The sequence below is a fragment of the Cyrtonyx montezumae genome, unplaced genomic scaffold (genome assembly GCF_038088225.1).
Source record: "Cyrtonyx montezumae isolate F1298 unplaced genomic scaffold, pur_monq_1.0 scaffold_8, whole genome shotgun sequence".
NCBI classification, from domain to species: Eukaryota; Metazoa; Chordata; class Aves; order Galliformes; family Odontophoridae; genus Cyrtonyx; species Cyrtonyx montezumae.
In genome coordinates this window covers 82,869,717-82,886,475 of record NW_027072089.1, presented here as the reverse complement: position 1 = coordinate 82,886,475, position 16,759 = coordinate 82,869,717, and the positions used below count along the sequence as shown (strand labels likewise).

Here is a 16,759-nt window from a genome sequence, read left to right as displayed (position 1 = left end):
GCTCGAAGAAAGCATTACAAGAAGTCAGGAGCGAAGATACAGAGAATTCACATGCAAGGTATCTGCCAGCCTGGTAGCCTTGTAAACTGTTCCATGCAAAGAAAATGTCCAACTGTTTTCCCCCCATTTTTACATGCCTGTGATGTAAAAGAACAATGTGGAGTGCTTGATTGTGCTCTTACAGTAGTAACAGCTTGTAAAATGTTTCATAAGTTAATGACACTGTGTTTTCCTCAAATTAAATTGATATTGAAGAAACCGAGGGGCATTTGTCATCCCAAAATTTCCATTTATCTCACTGTCACTGCATAGTATTGTTATGTTCTTTCCCTCAGTAGTATGGAATCTGGACCTTAAGCTTTCATTTAGTTATTCCAAATTTGTTAATCTTTTTGAGTTTCATTACCAGAAGGAGATCTTCTAGGCTTGTTTCTTGCTTCTCTTAAGCAGTGTCAGTGTTCTGCACATTTCTGCAACCAGGTGTTCAGTTTCATACTAAGTTTTTCCTGCTTCAAAGGTTTGCCAACACTCTTTTGTATAAAATTAGTACTGTTTTGTTGATTTCACCTGTTGCTTTTTTTTATGTATACCAAGAAGTTGTTCCTTTCACTGTCCACGGGGAGCTGAAGCACCCATTTCCTGCAGTTTCCAATGAGAAATTCACTTCACAGCAGTGAGTTTTGATCCTAGGCAGGTACTTGCAGTCAGCTTGCTTTTGCTTATTGCTGTTTCCTCATCTCATTTCTGTATAGACATACAGGCATGAATGCTATAGCTACAGCATCTTTGTTAAAATACAGTTTTCCTCAGTCCCCATTTAACTACTTCATAATTAAGACAAATATTTATATCTCGTATCTTACAATGTTGTCAAACCCCCAGAAGTGAAACATAAAGTCTTCTAAAAGAAACTATGTATTTGATAGAGAAAATTGCCACCATTTTTTGCACAGCCAAGTGGCTGACCTGGAAAAATGCTAGCAGACATTTTTTTATGACTAATAACTCCTATTTCATTACAAGAGCAAACTATTTCTTTAAAGGCTATGAACTTGTGCTCTTCCCCCAAGACTTCTGTGCAGAAAGTCAGCTCTGCAATAGCTGGAGGGGAAGCAGATTTCAGGCGGGTGATCAAACACCCTCGGGCCCACGTGGCGATGAGCATTGCACAACTGCAGAAACCATGTGGTCACAGGGGGCAGGGACTAGTGTGAAGCCCACAGAGCACGACATATGAGGCCTAGGCACGTGGGTTTGCTTATAGGGAGAGCTCCCGCTTTCATCAATGGCAGCCCCCCCACTGCGGACAGCTGTCGCGGAGCTCAGGCTGCTACAATTGACTGCGCCTTGCAGAAGGCAGCACGCTGCCTGGAGCACGCCTCTGGGCTCCCCAGCCTTACCAGGGGTCTGCCTGCACACACTTCCCACACTGTCCCGCTCCCCTTTCCCAGTGCATGGCACACGCGCTTCCTGCTCACCCAAGCCGCGCACAGCAGGCAAGCGGGGCCACCGTGGCCGTGGGTGCCCGTGCCGTCCCAGCCCAGCTGCTGCCCGCTGCTCTGCGATGCCGCACGGCTGCCATTTCCTCCCGGCACCGCGCTGCCGTCACCGCCAAGAGAAGCCTCAGCCTTTCCCTCTCCTTCCATTTTCACACTCCACCCACTTTTTGCTTTCTTTCTCCATCTCTGTCACTGTCTCTCTCTCTTTCTGGACTTGTCTTTATTTGGCACTCCCGGAAGCCGCCGGGCATTTCTCTCCCTGCCTGCTCGGGCAGCTGATGTGACTGACTGACACCGGCTCCCGCTGAGGAGGAGGAGGAGGAGGGTGAGCGACGGAGAGGAGAGGCGAGGCGAGGGAGGGGGGAGCGAGCGGCCGGCCACGGATTGTCATTGCAGAGAGAAGGGAAAGGAAAAAAAAAAAAAAAAAAAAAAAAAAAAAAGGGGGGGCTGCGCGGGTCATCAAAACAGGTAATTCAAGAGCAGACAGCGCCGGGAGGGGCGGGATGCGGGGAGCAGCCGGAGCGGCCCGACCCCCCCACCCCCCCTTCGTCCGGCTGCCTGGGGCGGGCCCGGGGGCTGCGGGTGCCGGAGCGGAGGGGCCCGATGGGGGCTGGGCCGCAGCGGGCGTCTCGCGGGGAGGATGAAGGGGCGGCGGAGGCTGCGGGCAGCAGCGCGGCTCGGGGAGGGGTCCCGGGAGCCATCTGGGTCACGGCCCGGCTGCCGCCGGCTCCGGTCCGCCGTCAGCTGGCAGCTGCGCAGCGGAGCCTTCTCATGCCCTAATCGTGGATGAGAAAAAGCCCCGAAAAAATGGCACGCGGGTGACGGTGCCGCTTCGGGGTCGTATTCGGAGCCCTTGGTCGGCGCAAGCTCGGTGAGAAGCCCGGTGGGGTGGAGGTGGTTGTCCCGCAGCCCCCGGCCCGACCCCTGTCAGGTCGTGGAATTGCCCCCCTGCTTGTTTATGCAGACCTGGTAGCGCCGAGTGGTGCCAGCCACGAACTCTCTCCATCAGCGTAAGGTGATCTAATTTTGTGCGAGGCAGCTGTAGCGCTCGCTGCTTAGCCGGGCTCCAAAATGTTGGTTCCTCACACGCCTCGAGCCAGAGGTGTGCGTTGAGCAGCCCCCAGGTGTAGCTCTGTGCGAAGCGCTGGGTTAAATGGGATCTTGGGGAGGGAGATGAAGAAAAACGTAACATCTGTATGATTGCATGCACGTATAAGGGGTTCCACAAATCCAGAAAGGTGTTCTGGGGGAGCAGATGGAACAGAAAAATCAAGAATTGTGAAGATGCTGCGTCTTGCAGTAATTTGACAACTGAAAGGAGCACTCCCCCAGAGCCTCAGCCAGCACAAAGCACAGAGCTTGTCAGGACCACTGCTAGAAATGTCAATCTGCCTTCTGCTTTGAGGATTGCTGTTGATCTGTACCTTGCCTTGTCAACAGGGAGGATTTTAATCAATTAAAACGCTGACTTCTTAACGAGTAGGGGCAATCTTAAAGTCTATCTGGGCAAAAACAAATAAACAAAACTATATCTGTCTTTATATGTATTGCCTAAGCATGGTTGTCATCAAATTATCAAAAATGTTTTGGAGAAAAAAATACATAAAAATTCCTGCATAGAATTAGGATTTTGCACTAGTAAAATAATTTAAGGGAGTCAGTTCTGCAGAGAGTGGGATCAATACATTTTCTGGGATCCATTCATTTTTTAAATTTTTTCTTCTACGTCTGGCAAATATGGCAGTGGTTCCTGGACCACCATGTTTCATTGTTCTGTGAAACTGCAGTCAGAAAAATAGTCCTGTTTCAGAAACATAACTTTAAGCATTGTTTAAAGTAGAAAAAGTGTTAGACAGATTGAGTTGAAACTGATACAGTACTCCCAAAGCTGGTCTTTTAAAACATTACTAATAGTTGGATGTCCACGTTTATGCAAATCGTTTCCTTTCAATTACTTCTTACACAAATGATTAAAAACTGTTCTGATTCTGTACATTTTCAAAACAGTTTCATGACAGTGGTTGAATCTTTATTGAGCAGGTCTGCACAAGAACAAAAAGCAGTACACCTACTGTAGCAAAGCCATTTACACTGAACATTATGACCCTTTAAGTCTTGGGCATAACAAAAGTGTCAGTCTTCAGAACGTTCTGATGATTCCTTTGTTTCTTTCCCCTCAAATGGATGCTGCTCAGATGTGGAAGGTGGACAGGCAGAACTCCAAATGGCATGAATAAAATATGTTTTCTCAATTAAATAAAAATGAAGAGAATATGCATTATTTACCATTACCGTAGAGCAACTGTAAGACATGTTTTCATTTTCTTTGTCACCTATGGCACTCACTTCAGAGGAAAAAAGTGGTGATTCTTGATATGTCAAGATATGCATAATCTTATCAAGAATGCTAAGATTCCATATATTAAAACAAACAAACAAACAAAAAACTCCCTATCGTTGGAATTTCTAGTCACAGTGCATTATCTATTTTAGCCACTTAAAATATGAAAGTCAGCTTGAACTTGAAATAAAACTGTAGAATTAAAATTCCCACTGAAAAAAGGAAAAAAATAATGGAAATTGGAATTAGCAGGGATTAGAAAAACAAGTATAACGCAGTAATGAGGACTGGAAGCAAAGCAATTGTGTTCAGCGCCCAGTCTTGACATTGACTTGCAACATTACCTGGAGCAAGTCACACGACCTTTACATGTTGCAATCTGTAGCTTGTCAGAGGCAGTAAAATTCTGAGAAGACACTGAGAAAAATGGTGAACAACCAAGTATCTTGAAAAATATCCTTCGTGGTCCTTTACGGTTTTAAATGTTGTGTGCAACAGTAGCCAACTCAATAGTTGCAGTTTTGTCTAGTGGATCATCTGACACAATGAAAAAGAACATTTTTTTATAGTGCTTATTGGTAAAAACAAACCAAAAAGAAAAAAAAGCTTCCAATAAATCAGGTATAAGTTAGCTCAGTTATTCAACAGCTATTTTACTATCATAGAACCCTTAGAGTTGGAAGGGACACCTGAAGGCTATGTAGTCCAGCTCCTGTGCGATGAACAGGGACATCTACTGCTAGATCCGGTTGCCCAGGGCCTGATCAGGTAAACTAGTAAATCTTTTTTTGCTTGATAAAGCACTGCAAAATGCTCTATCCAGCCCATGTGTTTCAGAGAAGAAAACTAGACTTGAGAAATTAGAGAAATTGCTTTCAAAATCCAAAACACCAGTAGTACTGTGCTGGGAATTGAAGGCTTAATGTGGTGTATGTTAAAACAAAAACAAAACAAAAACAAAAACAAACAAACAAAAAAAACCAGGTAAATGATCAAGTCCCTAATGGAGTAATGTCTTATTTTTCCAAGAAGACATGCTCAGACCCTGTACATTGAAGCTATGTTTTCTATTATTTTAAATACTCTGTTAGTTGCTTTCTGGAAGGAATGCAAAGAACGATTTACATTTCCGTGTGTAATCTGTCATTGTTTAGTCAGAAAAAACAGTTGAATAATTCACCTAACAGCTCTGGGTCCCCTGAATTGGCCTGAAAGGCTAACCTTATAAACATCTAAGATGAATCCAGTTTGATCTTTCTGGGCTGAAACAGAGTAGGAATAAAAAGCTGAATGTCTCAGATCCTGTACATGAGCAATGTTACATGGATAATTATTATAACTCAGGTTCTCTAAGTAGTTACCAGATTACAGCAGGAAATGGAAAAGTCTTTTTCAGTAGCAGGTTGCCCATTTCATCCTGAATCAGAAGTGAAGGTACAACCCATTGCATTTCTAGTGGCACTGCAGAATCAGTGGCCCAGATTTTACAATGGGAGGCAGGACAAGGTCTAGTGTTTTTGTGATCAATGAAGATCAAAAAATGAAATCACAGTAGTTGTGAAGGGAGTAGGCAGATGGCAAAGTTCACTTCAGACCTCCTCCTGGCTTCTACCATGCTGAAAGAAGAGTCACTGGTTGCAGGCTGAGCAGGGAGCACCAGGAGCCTGAGAGCATCAGACACAGAGAGCTGAGATGGTAACTACAGCAGTTCATTCTGGGAAGAGATCTAGAGTATCTGACTTGGCTGAAATTAACCCGAATTATTCTGACATCTGACGGATGTCCACCAATACTTCAATTTGTAGTACTTTTTGTTACTCAAAGTTGCTGTTGTTTCATTTAATGTGATTGATTGCATTGGAGTGACTTCCTTTGCACAGCTGGAAGAATATTTACTCTGATTTTTGAATTGAAATGGAGATATTTTCAAGCAATGGATGCATCCCAGAGTTGCCTTGGCACACCTACTCTTTCTGGTTGAAATGAGAAATAGCTGCATGAATGAAAGGGATTATCCTTCAGTGTGAATGTTGGAGAAGATCTCTGATAATCAGAAGGTCAGAAATTCAAGCTTTTCTGCAAGATATTGGATATGCAAGCAAGGATGTGGTAGCATTCTGACAGGCCAACCTCCCAGCAAACAGCATTGTTACTAATCTCAGTACTGAGTAGCTCAGCAGTCTCATCTGTTCTGCAAAAATTAGTTTTGTAGCTTGTATTTTTAGAATTTGTAACGCTGTTTAATGTTAACTTTCTGCATTTGCTTTTCTGTCACATCTCAGAAGTACTGAAACATAGTGTAGGGTTTTGTGCTTTGTGGAGTTTACCCTTTTGAGCAGTGTAAATTCAATTTGGTTGGAATCATAGTATAAATAATCTTACTGTTCAGTTATTATGAACTGAACTAAAGCACTTTAATAAAATCAATGCCTGCATGTAGTGTTTTCTCAGAGCAGCAAGGCAGTCTGCTTACATACAGTAATTGGACTTGTGACAGGTAATTAAATGGCTTGTAAGGCCTTTAGGATGCTTGATTACATGAAAATCACTATGCTGATACATAGTAAATGAAGTGGATAAGAACACTATGTATCAGTTGATTGAAGAGACACTAAAGCTCTTATGCTTCATTGGACAGAAAGAAGAAAATAAAACCAAGACAAAGGACTGTAAGCAGTGGTAACATAAAAAAAAAAAAAAAAAGCATAGAAAGAATAGGAAAATGTACTTGGAAACTGGGTTGCCTTGGTTATTATAAGTCAATCATGCTTGCACAAGCTGTCAAGTCTTGACTGCTTCAGTAGATCATTAAATAAAGAACTTGCTCTTTGTGATAACAAAATTGGTTATCCAGCCAGAATTATTCAGCAAGTGATGGGAGCTCGTTACAGAACTTGCATATAATCAGAAATGAACTGATATTCCAGGAAGTACTAAGCTCATACAAAAACATATGACATATTTTAGAACTTGAACACAGGAAGTTCCATACAAGCATGCAGAAGGACTTCTTTATGGTAACAACAGTCAACAGTCTTCGGGATACCTGTCAAAACAGAGATGTTTTTACAAAGCCATTCTGTAATATTTTTTAAATAGTGGGATACAAAAGTGCCTCAATTCCTCTCCTGCCTGTTTATTTTTATCAGCAGCTTGATCACTAGGAGTGAAAGAAGCAGGGCAAGAGCTGGTGTACAAAGTATGCTTTGTGATAACAATGAAATAAAGCCAGGCAAAAGAAAAATGCAGGTTCAACTGAAGAGGTACAACATGAACCTGCTTTTTCCTCTTCCACACAAAAATCTTTTCTGCTAATAAAGTATAATCTTTTAAAAACAATCAGTATGTCAAAAACAGAAGTCTACAGGCAAAATAATTTAGGTAGCACGCTTTTGTGCACAACAGCAGAGGTCTCATTTCTAGTATATTAACACATACACTGAGCTGCACATAAAAAGCAGAAGTCACTCATGTTTGTCTGCTATATCAGGAATCAAGTTTGTCCATTTTAACAAAAACAAAATAAGAAAACAAAACAAGTTGTTACAATTCTAAGTACCTTTAAATATACAGTAGTACGTATTTACTTGGATAAAATAAGAGAAAATTTCCCTATACTTCGATGAGTTTGGCTTACAAAGGAACTTGTAGCAGAAATAGAGACAAAACAAGACAAAAAGGTCATCAAAAAGCTCTAATTTGACCCCTGAATCATTCTCATGTAGGCCTTTTCCAAGAGGTCCTCTGCTTTAATCCAATTTGACATCGCTTCGACAAGCCTCTGTTTACATTCCTCCCATACAGCTAATTGGAAACAAAACACAAGCCATACAAGGTAATGTTTCTGTCTACCAACGCTTCTAACCAATACGTGCTTGTTCTGTGATCTCCACCCAAAAGCTTTTATGGTAATAAACCAAATAGCTCCAGCTGCACCTCACTCACCATTCATCTGGTAACAGCCTGCTTCTGAGTTCTGCTTGGGAATGAGCAGCCCCTGAGACCCTCAGACCGATAGGTTTTAATCATTTGGACTAGAATGGAGTGGAGCAAGGGTTTGGATTTGATGCCAAAGGTAGCAGAAAGACCGTGTGCTCAGCACAGCTTGGAGTTGGTACATACAGCTGAATGGCAGTGCAGGAAAGCTAGCCAGTTATGGCTCAAGCTGACTGTATGTGAAGTGTTGTAAACACTTTTGTAATTTGACAGGATGTTCAGGAATGTGTATGCATGTCCCTTCCTCTGAAGTATACTATATAGAGGAACTCTTTGAGGAGACCTTACATTCAACCTATAAGACATTTGTGACTAGCTTTAAGATAGTACTAGTTGGTAGTGTGAAGATTTGCATATTTTGTTTATTGCATATCTCACCAGCAACTTATTAAAGACTATGGAAGAGGACATATGTATAGGCTAAAATACTTTCCAGAATAAGATCGTGGTTTTCCAAGCAGCGTAGCAATGTGAGATGCAATAAAAATAACAAATTCTTGCCTGTCATAGGTAACTGCCCTTTTTTAGCATAGAGAAGAAAAGCAAAATCTAACCTATAGCATCTCAGATGATAAAAATGTATCAGACCTAATCAACATTACAGATTTGGAAGGACTGGTACTAAGGAAATAAACAACAAACATAAAACAAATGAGAAAAAAAACCCACACCTCTTTTTCTTCTAAATTAACAGTGTACTAGGAATTAAAGCAAACCATGGAATCTCAATGATATTTGTCAATATCATACATTACAGAGTGGCACCATTCCTACATTCAAAATACCATTTTTATGTGCGTGAGAAATCACCTCTTTTGTTTATTTTTACCACTTGTGCTACTATACTGTTCTTCCCTATGGGCTCGTTACAGCTTGTATCTTCTTGAGACAGAGCAATACAGTCCTCTGTCATAAGTCACATGCAGTGATAGCAAGCATAGTACCTGTGTGATTTGGCTTATAGTTTGACTGTTGCTTGGGATGAGCACCTCATGGAATTTTAGTGTACAGGCAAGTTTTTTCCCTTGATAATAGATAAATGGTGTGTTTAAACAGGTGTCAAACTGGGGAGTAGAACAGTGCTCTTCTGTCTATGAAAATAGATATGCTTTTTGGTCTTCACTATACCCTTCTTCACTTTTTTAGGTGAAGAAAAGATTGAAAGTTGGATGGCCATATGCCATTAGCACTCCCCAAACAGTTACCACTAACAGTAAACAGGGCAGGTCTATGAATCCTCTGTACTTTTTGTGCACTAGAGCAATGCCAAAATTTAAATGATTTGTTCCTGGCTCTTAGCTGACTGCATGTTCAATGAGGAACATTCTGCTTCTCTACCCAGAAAACTGGATCCAGGATTACACTGGACTTAAAGCATTACTGGTTTTAACTCCTTATAAGTAATGAGCATCAAACATGAGGAAGTTGTATGAATAACCCTGATCATCCACATCAACAACAAAGCTTTAAAATCCCAGTGAAAACAAGCTAGAGAATCTGTCTTGACATACAGTCTTGCTTTATGGCAGTAGAGGCATCCCACAGATGTATTTACATCCTCTTTATTAAGATGCAAAGATTTTACTTGGCACTGTAAGTAGACAGGACTTATTTTTATTTATAATTACCTAGCTCCAATACTGAATTACAGACTTCTTCACAGAGTCAAGCTCTACCATTTGTGCTCTGAATTCTTTTGAGCTCTGGGTTTGTGGTATCAGTTTGACCTTGCAAATTGCAGTATGGACTGATAACTAATCAGATGGACTCTGAGTATAGGCCAAGAAAATGCTGAAGGTTGTCATAATATGAGTCATATATGTGAATCTTTAAATACAGGCAAAGATGCCAATGTTTAGACTGAAAGTGGATTGAGAGAGTTGTGGTATTGCTCAGTGGAGTCTTTGCTTCAGAACAGTGACTCAACTTCAGTCTTGTTTGTAAGAAACATAGGTATGGTGAAGCAAGGATATATATCAGGTTATTCTATGTACAACTGAGATACTCTTGAAGTGTTTTACACAATAATGGCAAAAGTATACTTGTACTTTGTTCATAAAGGACAGGCTACCTGAATGTATATTTACGTGGATACATGTATATGAGTACAGATACAAATACCACAAAATCATGTACTGAATCTATAAGTAGACAGAAAGAGGAGTTCAGTGTAAACATAGTGACGGATCAGTTCTTAAGAGTAACATTTCTTCTAAAAACAGCAGAACACCTGGCAGCCCTGATGTTGTCGTAAAAATGGTTCTGACTTTGGTCTGAAGAAATTAGAATTAGAAGAACGTATTGTTCTGTAATTGTCCCACTGTTGATGTCTGACTTTAGAAGAACAACACTGTAGTCTTACAGCTTTTTGAAACTGAATAAAACTGTGAAGAATATTGTGAACATGTTGGAAAGTATTGCATAAAAATGTCCACAGGGTCATTGGGTTATTCCCTTGAGCTTATGAGCCCATAACTGATATTTCTAGTATCTTACAGAGGCTGATTTCTAGGGTAGAACATTACAGGTTTGATCCATTACTGTTTGCTTGGAAGATTCCTCCAAGTATGTGTAGTCAAATCAGAACCGAATCTTTCGACAGGCAAAATCAGGCTAATGAGACAAAAAGGAGCCACTCTTCCAAAGAAATGTACTTTTCATCATTGAAAATTTTGGGGCACATGGAAACAAATACCTACCAGACCTTGTCTTCAAGTAAAGACAAACAGGAAATGTACTAGAAATATACTTCAAAATGCTCATGAGAAGAATTGATTGTTAGCATGCTTCAGACGGACTTCAAACTGCTCTAAAACATAGCTTTTAAAACAAGCACATTTTGAGGATTTTAGGGAGTAGAGTAGAATGTGAAAAGAATGTACCTGTAATAATTTTGAGGAATAGAGTGCTTTGTTTTAAGGAAAATTTTCTCAGAAAAATTTGCACATTTCAGAATCTCTCCTGATATTTCATATTACTCTTGCCAAGATATTTGTAACCTCACAAATGTTAAGGGTTGGTTTTCGTTGTTTTTTGTTTGATTATTTTGTTGTTGTTGTTTGTTTGTCTTGAGAATTCATTGATTTTTCAAACAGAACGGTATATATTTATAATACATGCAGAAGGGACTCTTGCTGAAGTTTGGACAGTGCCTATATGCACACTGTTTAATGTCATCCTTTTTTAGGGTTTTGCTTTTGTTATTTAATGTAAATAGGAAATAAAAAGAAAGAAAGAAAAAAACAACGCGTAATCTCCAGGCAGAACTTTCTCATGAGAATGGTTCTCCCAAGGCTTTCTCATTGTAAAATATTCTGTTTCACTCTTAGGTCAAACACAAATCTCCTCATATTTATAGGGTAAAGCCCGAAAGCCCCACCTTGTTTGACAGCATGACTCAGCATGAGAGCTGTGCATGTGCTCCCACAATCCTAGTAGCTTCTCTTACACTTAAATGTTCAAGATAAAAATGATTATAAGAATTATTAATACTGATTGTTAAATCAGAAGCCTTCTTTTCATATTACTCTACTTTTTAATAATAGAATAATAGAATTTAGACTTTGTCTCCAGGGCGAGGGAACACTGAATCAGCACTGTTTGTTTTGCTTGCTAGAAAAATATTGCATAGGGAAGGGGATATAAGCCATCGTGTGGGAGCTCTGCTTGAGCTCACATGGATTGTGTTTTAATCAACAGCCATCGACCACCACCAGCTCCTTTACTGTATGTCAGTTAGAATAAAACACACACAACCTTAAGTTAGGAACACTTTTTATATTAAACAATGGGAGATTTAAATCTAGCTTTGTCTTTGCTTATATAACTGTTTCTTAGTCTGTAGGGTATATAGCACAGTGTTCCCTGAGACATTGGCCAGTGTTCAAAAATGTCAATGCCTACACTTCCTCACAAGTAAAAAAACAGATAATTACTTTATGGAGATGGGAAATGATGGGAGAATTGTTCAAAATTTAGCCTGGTTTCTATTTCATTTTACATCAAAAGCATTGTTCCAGTACTGTGCAAGTAGGTTTCTGTTTTTTTCCTTTCCAAATGTGAATCAGTGCTTGATTTGTAAAGCTTGGAACATACTGATTCACATCAGGTGCTTTCATAAGAGAAAGAAAAATAATTAAGTGATGGGAAATGACATAAGAAGAACAAACAGAATTGCTTCTTCACAATAGTGACTTGATAAAACAGTTGAGTCTTACTACAAATCCTAGAAGACCCAGGTAGATTTTAGCATATATCTTTAGAAAAATCAGGAGGTAGACATTAAAAGTCTGGCTCTTAGTCAAGTATTAATCAAATCCATATTTTTGCCTCAGTAACTGACTGATGCAAATCACTGCTGGCATAAGTTTTTACCAATAACATTTATACAGTATTTCACAAACTGTCCAAATACAGACTGCCCAAAGCTATACCAGGAGAGGTTTGTATCTATTTGCAATGTAAACCAAGGGCTGAGCATTGATCAGATTCCTTGCTGACACAGAAGTAAGTTATCATTTGTCAGCTGCATCACTACAGCCAGATAGACAATAGTTAAAAAAGGAGCTTTACCATAAACATTGACAAAGCCATAAAATGAGTAGAACATGAGGTAAAGCATGGGCTTTCTCAGAGGGGTCTAATGCTCTTTCCCGAATGACTTTTTTAGAATGGCAGAGAATCATGGCTTGATGGAGAGATTGGAGAAAGCAGTGACTCGACTTGAATCATTATTTTCAGATTCCCAAAGATCTGGTGGAATGGAGTGTGACGCAATGAACGGTGTCAATGGAAGTAAGTCTTTTTTTTTTAATGTACTACCTCTTTCTGTTATTAAAAATCTAGCTTGTAAGAAGAGCATGTGTTTGTCTTCTAAGCATGATTATAAACATATATGACCCAGAAAATTCAATATTAGTCATATCTCTTAAATTTACGGTCACCATTTCAAACTTTATTGCTTTCCATTTTAGCATTTACACTGTTATAGATATTTCACCAGATGAGAACGTCTCCTTGAGCCCAGTTAATTTCACATTGTGCACTATGATTTAATTGATTAATATCCTTAATCAAATATGAGTTTGTTCATAAGCACGTGCTTACTAAGTTCTGCCACGCATGCTTAGCCTTACTTTTATCACTTGTGACCTCTCCCTTCTCAAGTGGATCTGCACATCACTAACTGGAAATACATGAATAAAAACCAGTCCTCATTTATCCACCTCATACTGCCAAATCATGTTTTTCCACTCTCTAACTTTTTTTGTAGGATAAATAACCTTATAAATGTGGCGGTACTGATGCAGGTTTAGCAGAAGTACCTCTTTCCTTTCTCAAGAGCTGTTGTTTTTTTTCTTTAACCCAGAATCCCTGTATATATCCCTGTCTAAACTTCATGTCCTTTGCTTTGCACAGTCCTTGGCCCTTCCCTACCTTCTTTATGGGAAAGCACATCCTATCATGGACTTGGTGTACAGAATGTTGCAGAAAAAGCAGAAAGTTCTAGGCAGCTCCTTTACTGACAGAAGGAAGTTACTGTATGATGTCAGCTGCTTTGTTGTAACCGTATGCCAGTCCCTGTCCAACAGCATCTGTGGCTGCACATGCTATAGGCCTAAACACCAGCAGTTGCTGTGGAGCAGCTGACTGAAAGCAGTGTTTCTGTGGCAGGAAAGGAGCATCTTTCATCAGGCTTCCAGAGCAGGGGACTTAGCTGGTTGGAGTGAGCTTCAGAATTAAAATATGTACTGTGTGGATGAAATCCAGACAGCTAGTAAACCTTAGCAAAGTAATGGAGAAGTATGAGCCATGTACAAGATGACAAATAAATTGATCACTGCTAGGAAGTCTACATTTTTCAAGAGCATCGCCTTCAATCCTATAATGAATCAATTTGGATGAGTTTCTACTAGCAGGAAGCTTAGAACTGCAGAACCAGGGCTGTTTTTACAATGGAGATCAATTCATCATGTCAGGTAGCCCCATGAAAATCAACATATCCTTAGCCTACACTATGAACTGAAGAAAGGTGAAGAGCCTCACCCCCCAGGGAAGCAGACCTTTAAAAACCCTCAGCAGGTTCATAGAAGAAACTGACTGACAAGCGTTGTAAGAGTGAGACTGCAAACCACACCTGCTGAGAGAAGCAGCAGCAAGAAACTGATATGATCAGCACCATGGTACACTGCCCAAGCTAAGCTGGCTCACATGGGGACTCAGAATTCAGCTTTTGCTGGTGAAGTTGGGGCAGACTTTATCTGTTCTTCACTTGGGATGACCGACGCACAAAAGTGCCACAAACAATTCTATATGCTCTTGTTATTGTGCTTTTGCAGAGGCTCTCATAGTCTCCACAACAATTGCAGAGCTGACAGTCTTACAGAGCAGGTCTCTTTTTCTACTCTAAAACTGATGCTGTGCCAAAGAATGTGGCATTTTTAAAGTCCCTAGTGGAAATGGAGATACATTGCTTTCTTCTACTATGCCCGCTCCCACTACAAGACCATTCCATGACTAGAGTTATTCCAAAAAATAAGCTCGACTTTTTTACTTAGTTTTTTTGGAAACAACAAAATAGTGGGGAACATGGGAGGAATGTACTGTGCTTTTACTTCTATCCTAAATGGCATTACAACAATAGGATTGCAAACAAATCATTCAATTGCTCTGCACAACTCAGAGCACACTCTAGTAAATGCTCCTGGGAGTTAGCTGTATTGAATAGTAAAAAAATAGCATCGTTGCTTTCTAGTTTTGCATAGCGCAAATACCATTTGGTGAACTGCTATTTAAAAGTGTGCTCTAAAGTAAAAGGTTACAATGATTCTCTTGGAGACACACACACATTTCAACAAAGACATAAATAGGCTTTGGAAAGCATCTCTACAACTAAAACCTTTTGTACACTGGGTCATTTGAGGGGTTTACACACAAGCACTGAATGTGGAAGAAAGCCCAGAAATTCTTCAGAATTAAAGGTGAGTGACATCAAGAGAACAAAAGAAGCCTTGAAATCCTGCCTAGCTGTCTAACTACAATTTCTTTTTTTCACACAGGCTATTGCAAACTCCCATTACCAAAGCCTTTCTTATTCCTGTCAAGGAGCCAGATGACTCTTATAAAGTAACAAGGGCTTTCAAAATTATGAATTCGAATGCAACTGTCATATAGTGCCAAAAGGTTAAAGTGCACTCTCTGAAGAAAGCCTGGTACCTCTTCAGAGCAGTCTCCAGGCTATTTTAAGCAGGCAGAGAGGCTGGAAAGAATTTTCACCCTGGTCTCCCAAATCCCACAGGTGCCATAAATTCACATACGTGTTGCTCGTGCTGGACTTAACGAAAGTTGTGATGCACCAACAAGACTGGAGGATATGATAGGGCAGAAGGGGAGGGCTAGAAAGCACTGAAGGAAAGAGTACTTTTGCAATCATAAAGGATATCACATAAAGCCATTTAGAAAACCAGTTTTGTAAGAAACCGAGTGTCACCCTGGTCTGCTGATTGTCCACTTTATCAGAAAATGGCTCTGTATACCATATAGAACATAATATTTGTTTTTCTGGCAGAATATATACCACATAAATTCTTAGAGGAATGTGTCATCTAGAAGACTTGCTTGAGCCTTCTTTCTCCAGTGACTGTTTTGTAAGGTCACACAACAAAATAAGGAGATTACAATGCTACATCTCACTGCTAAATTGTCTGTCATTGAATTCTGAATGTGGAAATTTAATTACTTGTTATTAATGGCAACCAAACTATACAGAGATCTTCAGGAATGGGCAGAGAGTACAAAAGTAGTTGTTCAGGACAGCACAGATTCTTCTTAGGGAGTGGTATTTGTTTTATGTACAGTAATATAATTTTGTTAAGACAAGCATCCTTGTTGCGCCATTCTGCTTTTGGAAGGCTGAGAGGCATTTACTTTAGCACCTGCTATTTTAATACGAAAGAGGCATCTCACAGTATGCAAAGTAAAATCTCTTCATGCTCCTCAACAAATTTTACCAGGAACAGTATTCTTACTTTCTAGCAATTAAAAAAAAACACAATGCATCCTTTTTCACTGATTTCACAAATCAATGAATACAGCAGAAATTAGCTTACAACAATTTCCCCCATTTCTCTTATTTCCCATCCACGTGCTACACAGGGAAGTCGTATACTTTATTTACGTTATGGACCCATTATAACACAATTCTCTTCTTCTACAGGCATAGCTCCATATGTGGAGGCCTTTGATAGGCTGTTGAATGGAAGTGTTGCTGAGTTTCTCAGGTATAGCAAGATTCTTGAAGGTGATGTGAAGACACATGTGAGTATTACTCAATTTTTCTGCCCATAACATAAATGTGCAGGTCTTGGAAGCTATGTAATCAGCTTTGATGGCTGAGTAGAGGAGAATCTTAATAGCAGCTCTCCAAATTATTAGCTCTTGATGATACTGGCATAACACACATTTAGTTGGGAAAGGAAGGGCTTTTGTATTCATGAGAAGAGACTTCTTTTATATAACACTCAAGATCAAACACTGTAATACACAAAAGCTCTCAATATTCTCAGGTGCAAGCAAGTTGAATCGTCCTGTTAGCTGCTAAGCTTGTTGCATGACAGGAACATAATTAAGAACAAGACTCAGAAACTGAGAAACAACAGGAATTTCGAAAAGTGGATCAGAGCAGTGGTAACATCTCATGGACATATCTTATAAGCATTTATATCATCATACCAATTAATGGCTCTCCTTTTCTCTTTTTCTTTTCTTTTCTTTTCTTTTCTTTTCTTTTCTTTTCTTTTCTTTTCTTTTCTTTTCTTTTCTTTTCTTTTCTTAACTCGTATCTCTTTCATTTGGTACAACATTGAAAACCAAAAGATGAGCATGTGAGACATTTAAATGTCCCTTTTTTACCATCTGTATCCTA

At 39.9% G+C, this 16,759-nt stretch overlaps 1 protein-coding gene across 4 annotated transcripts in view; it reads left to right on the top strand.

Annotated features, from left to right (window-relative positions):
• Positions 1–1,814: 1,814 nt before the first annotated feature.
• The window catches only part of CAP2 (cyclase associated actin cytoskeleton regulatory protein 2), a 65,185-nt gene continuing 50,240 nt past the window's right edge, over positions 1,815–16,759 (top strand). Inside the window, exons 1-3 of one of the 4 annotated variants that reach the window (XM_065752321.1) lie at positions 1,815–1,824; positions 12,506–12,630; positions 16,052–16,152. In XM_065752321.1, the coding sequence (XP_065608393.1) occupies positions 12,507–12,630; positions 16,052–16,152 (225 nt within the window). In that variant the 5' untranslated portion in view covers positions 1,815–1,824; position 12,506. Of the gene's footprint in view, positions 1,825–1,890; positions 1,968–7,565; positions 7,676–12,505; positions 12,631–16,051; positions 16,153–16,759 lie in introns of those variants that run through there. The other 3 variants (XM_065752320.1, XM_065752323.1, XM_065752322.1) reach the window with 3 other exon arrangements.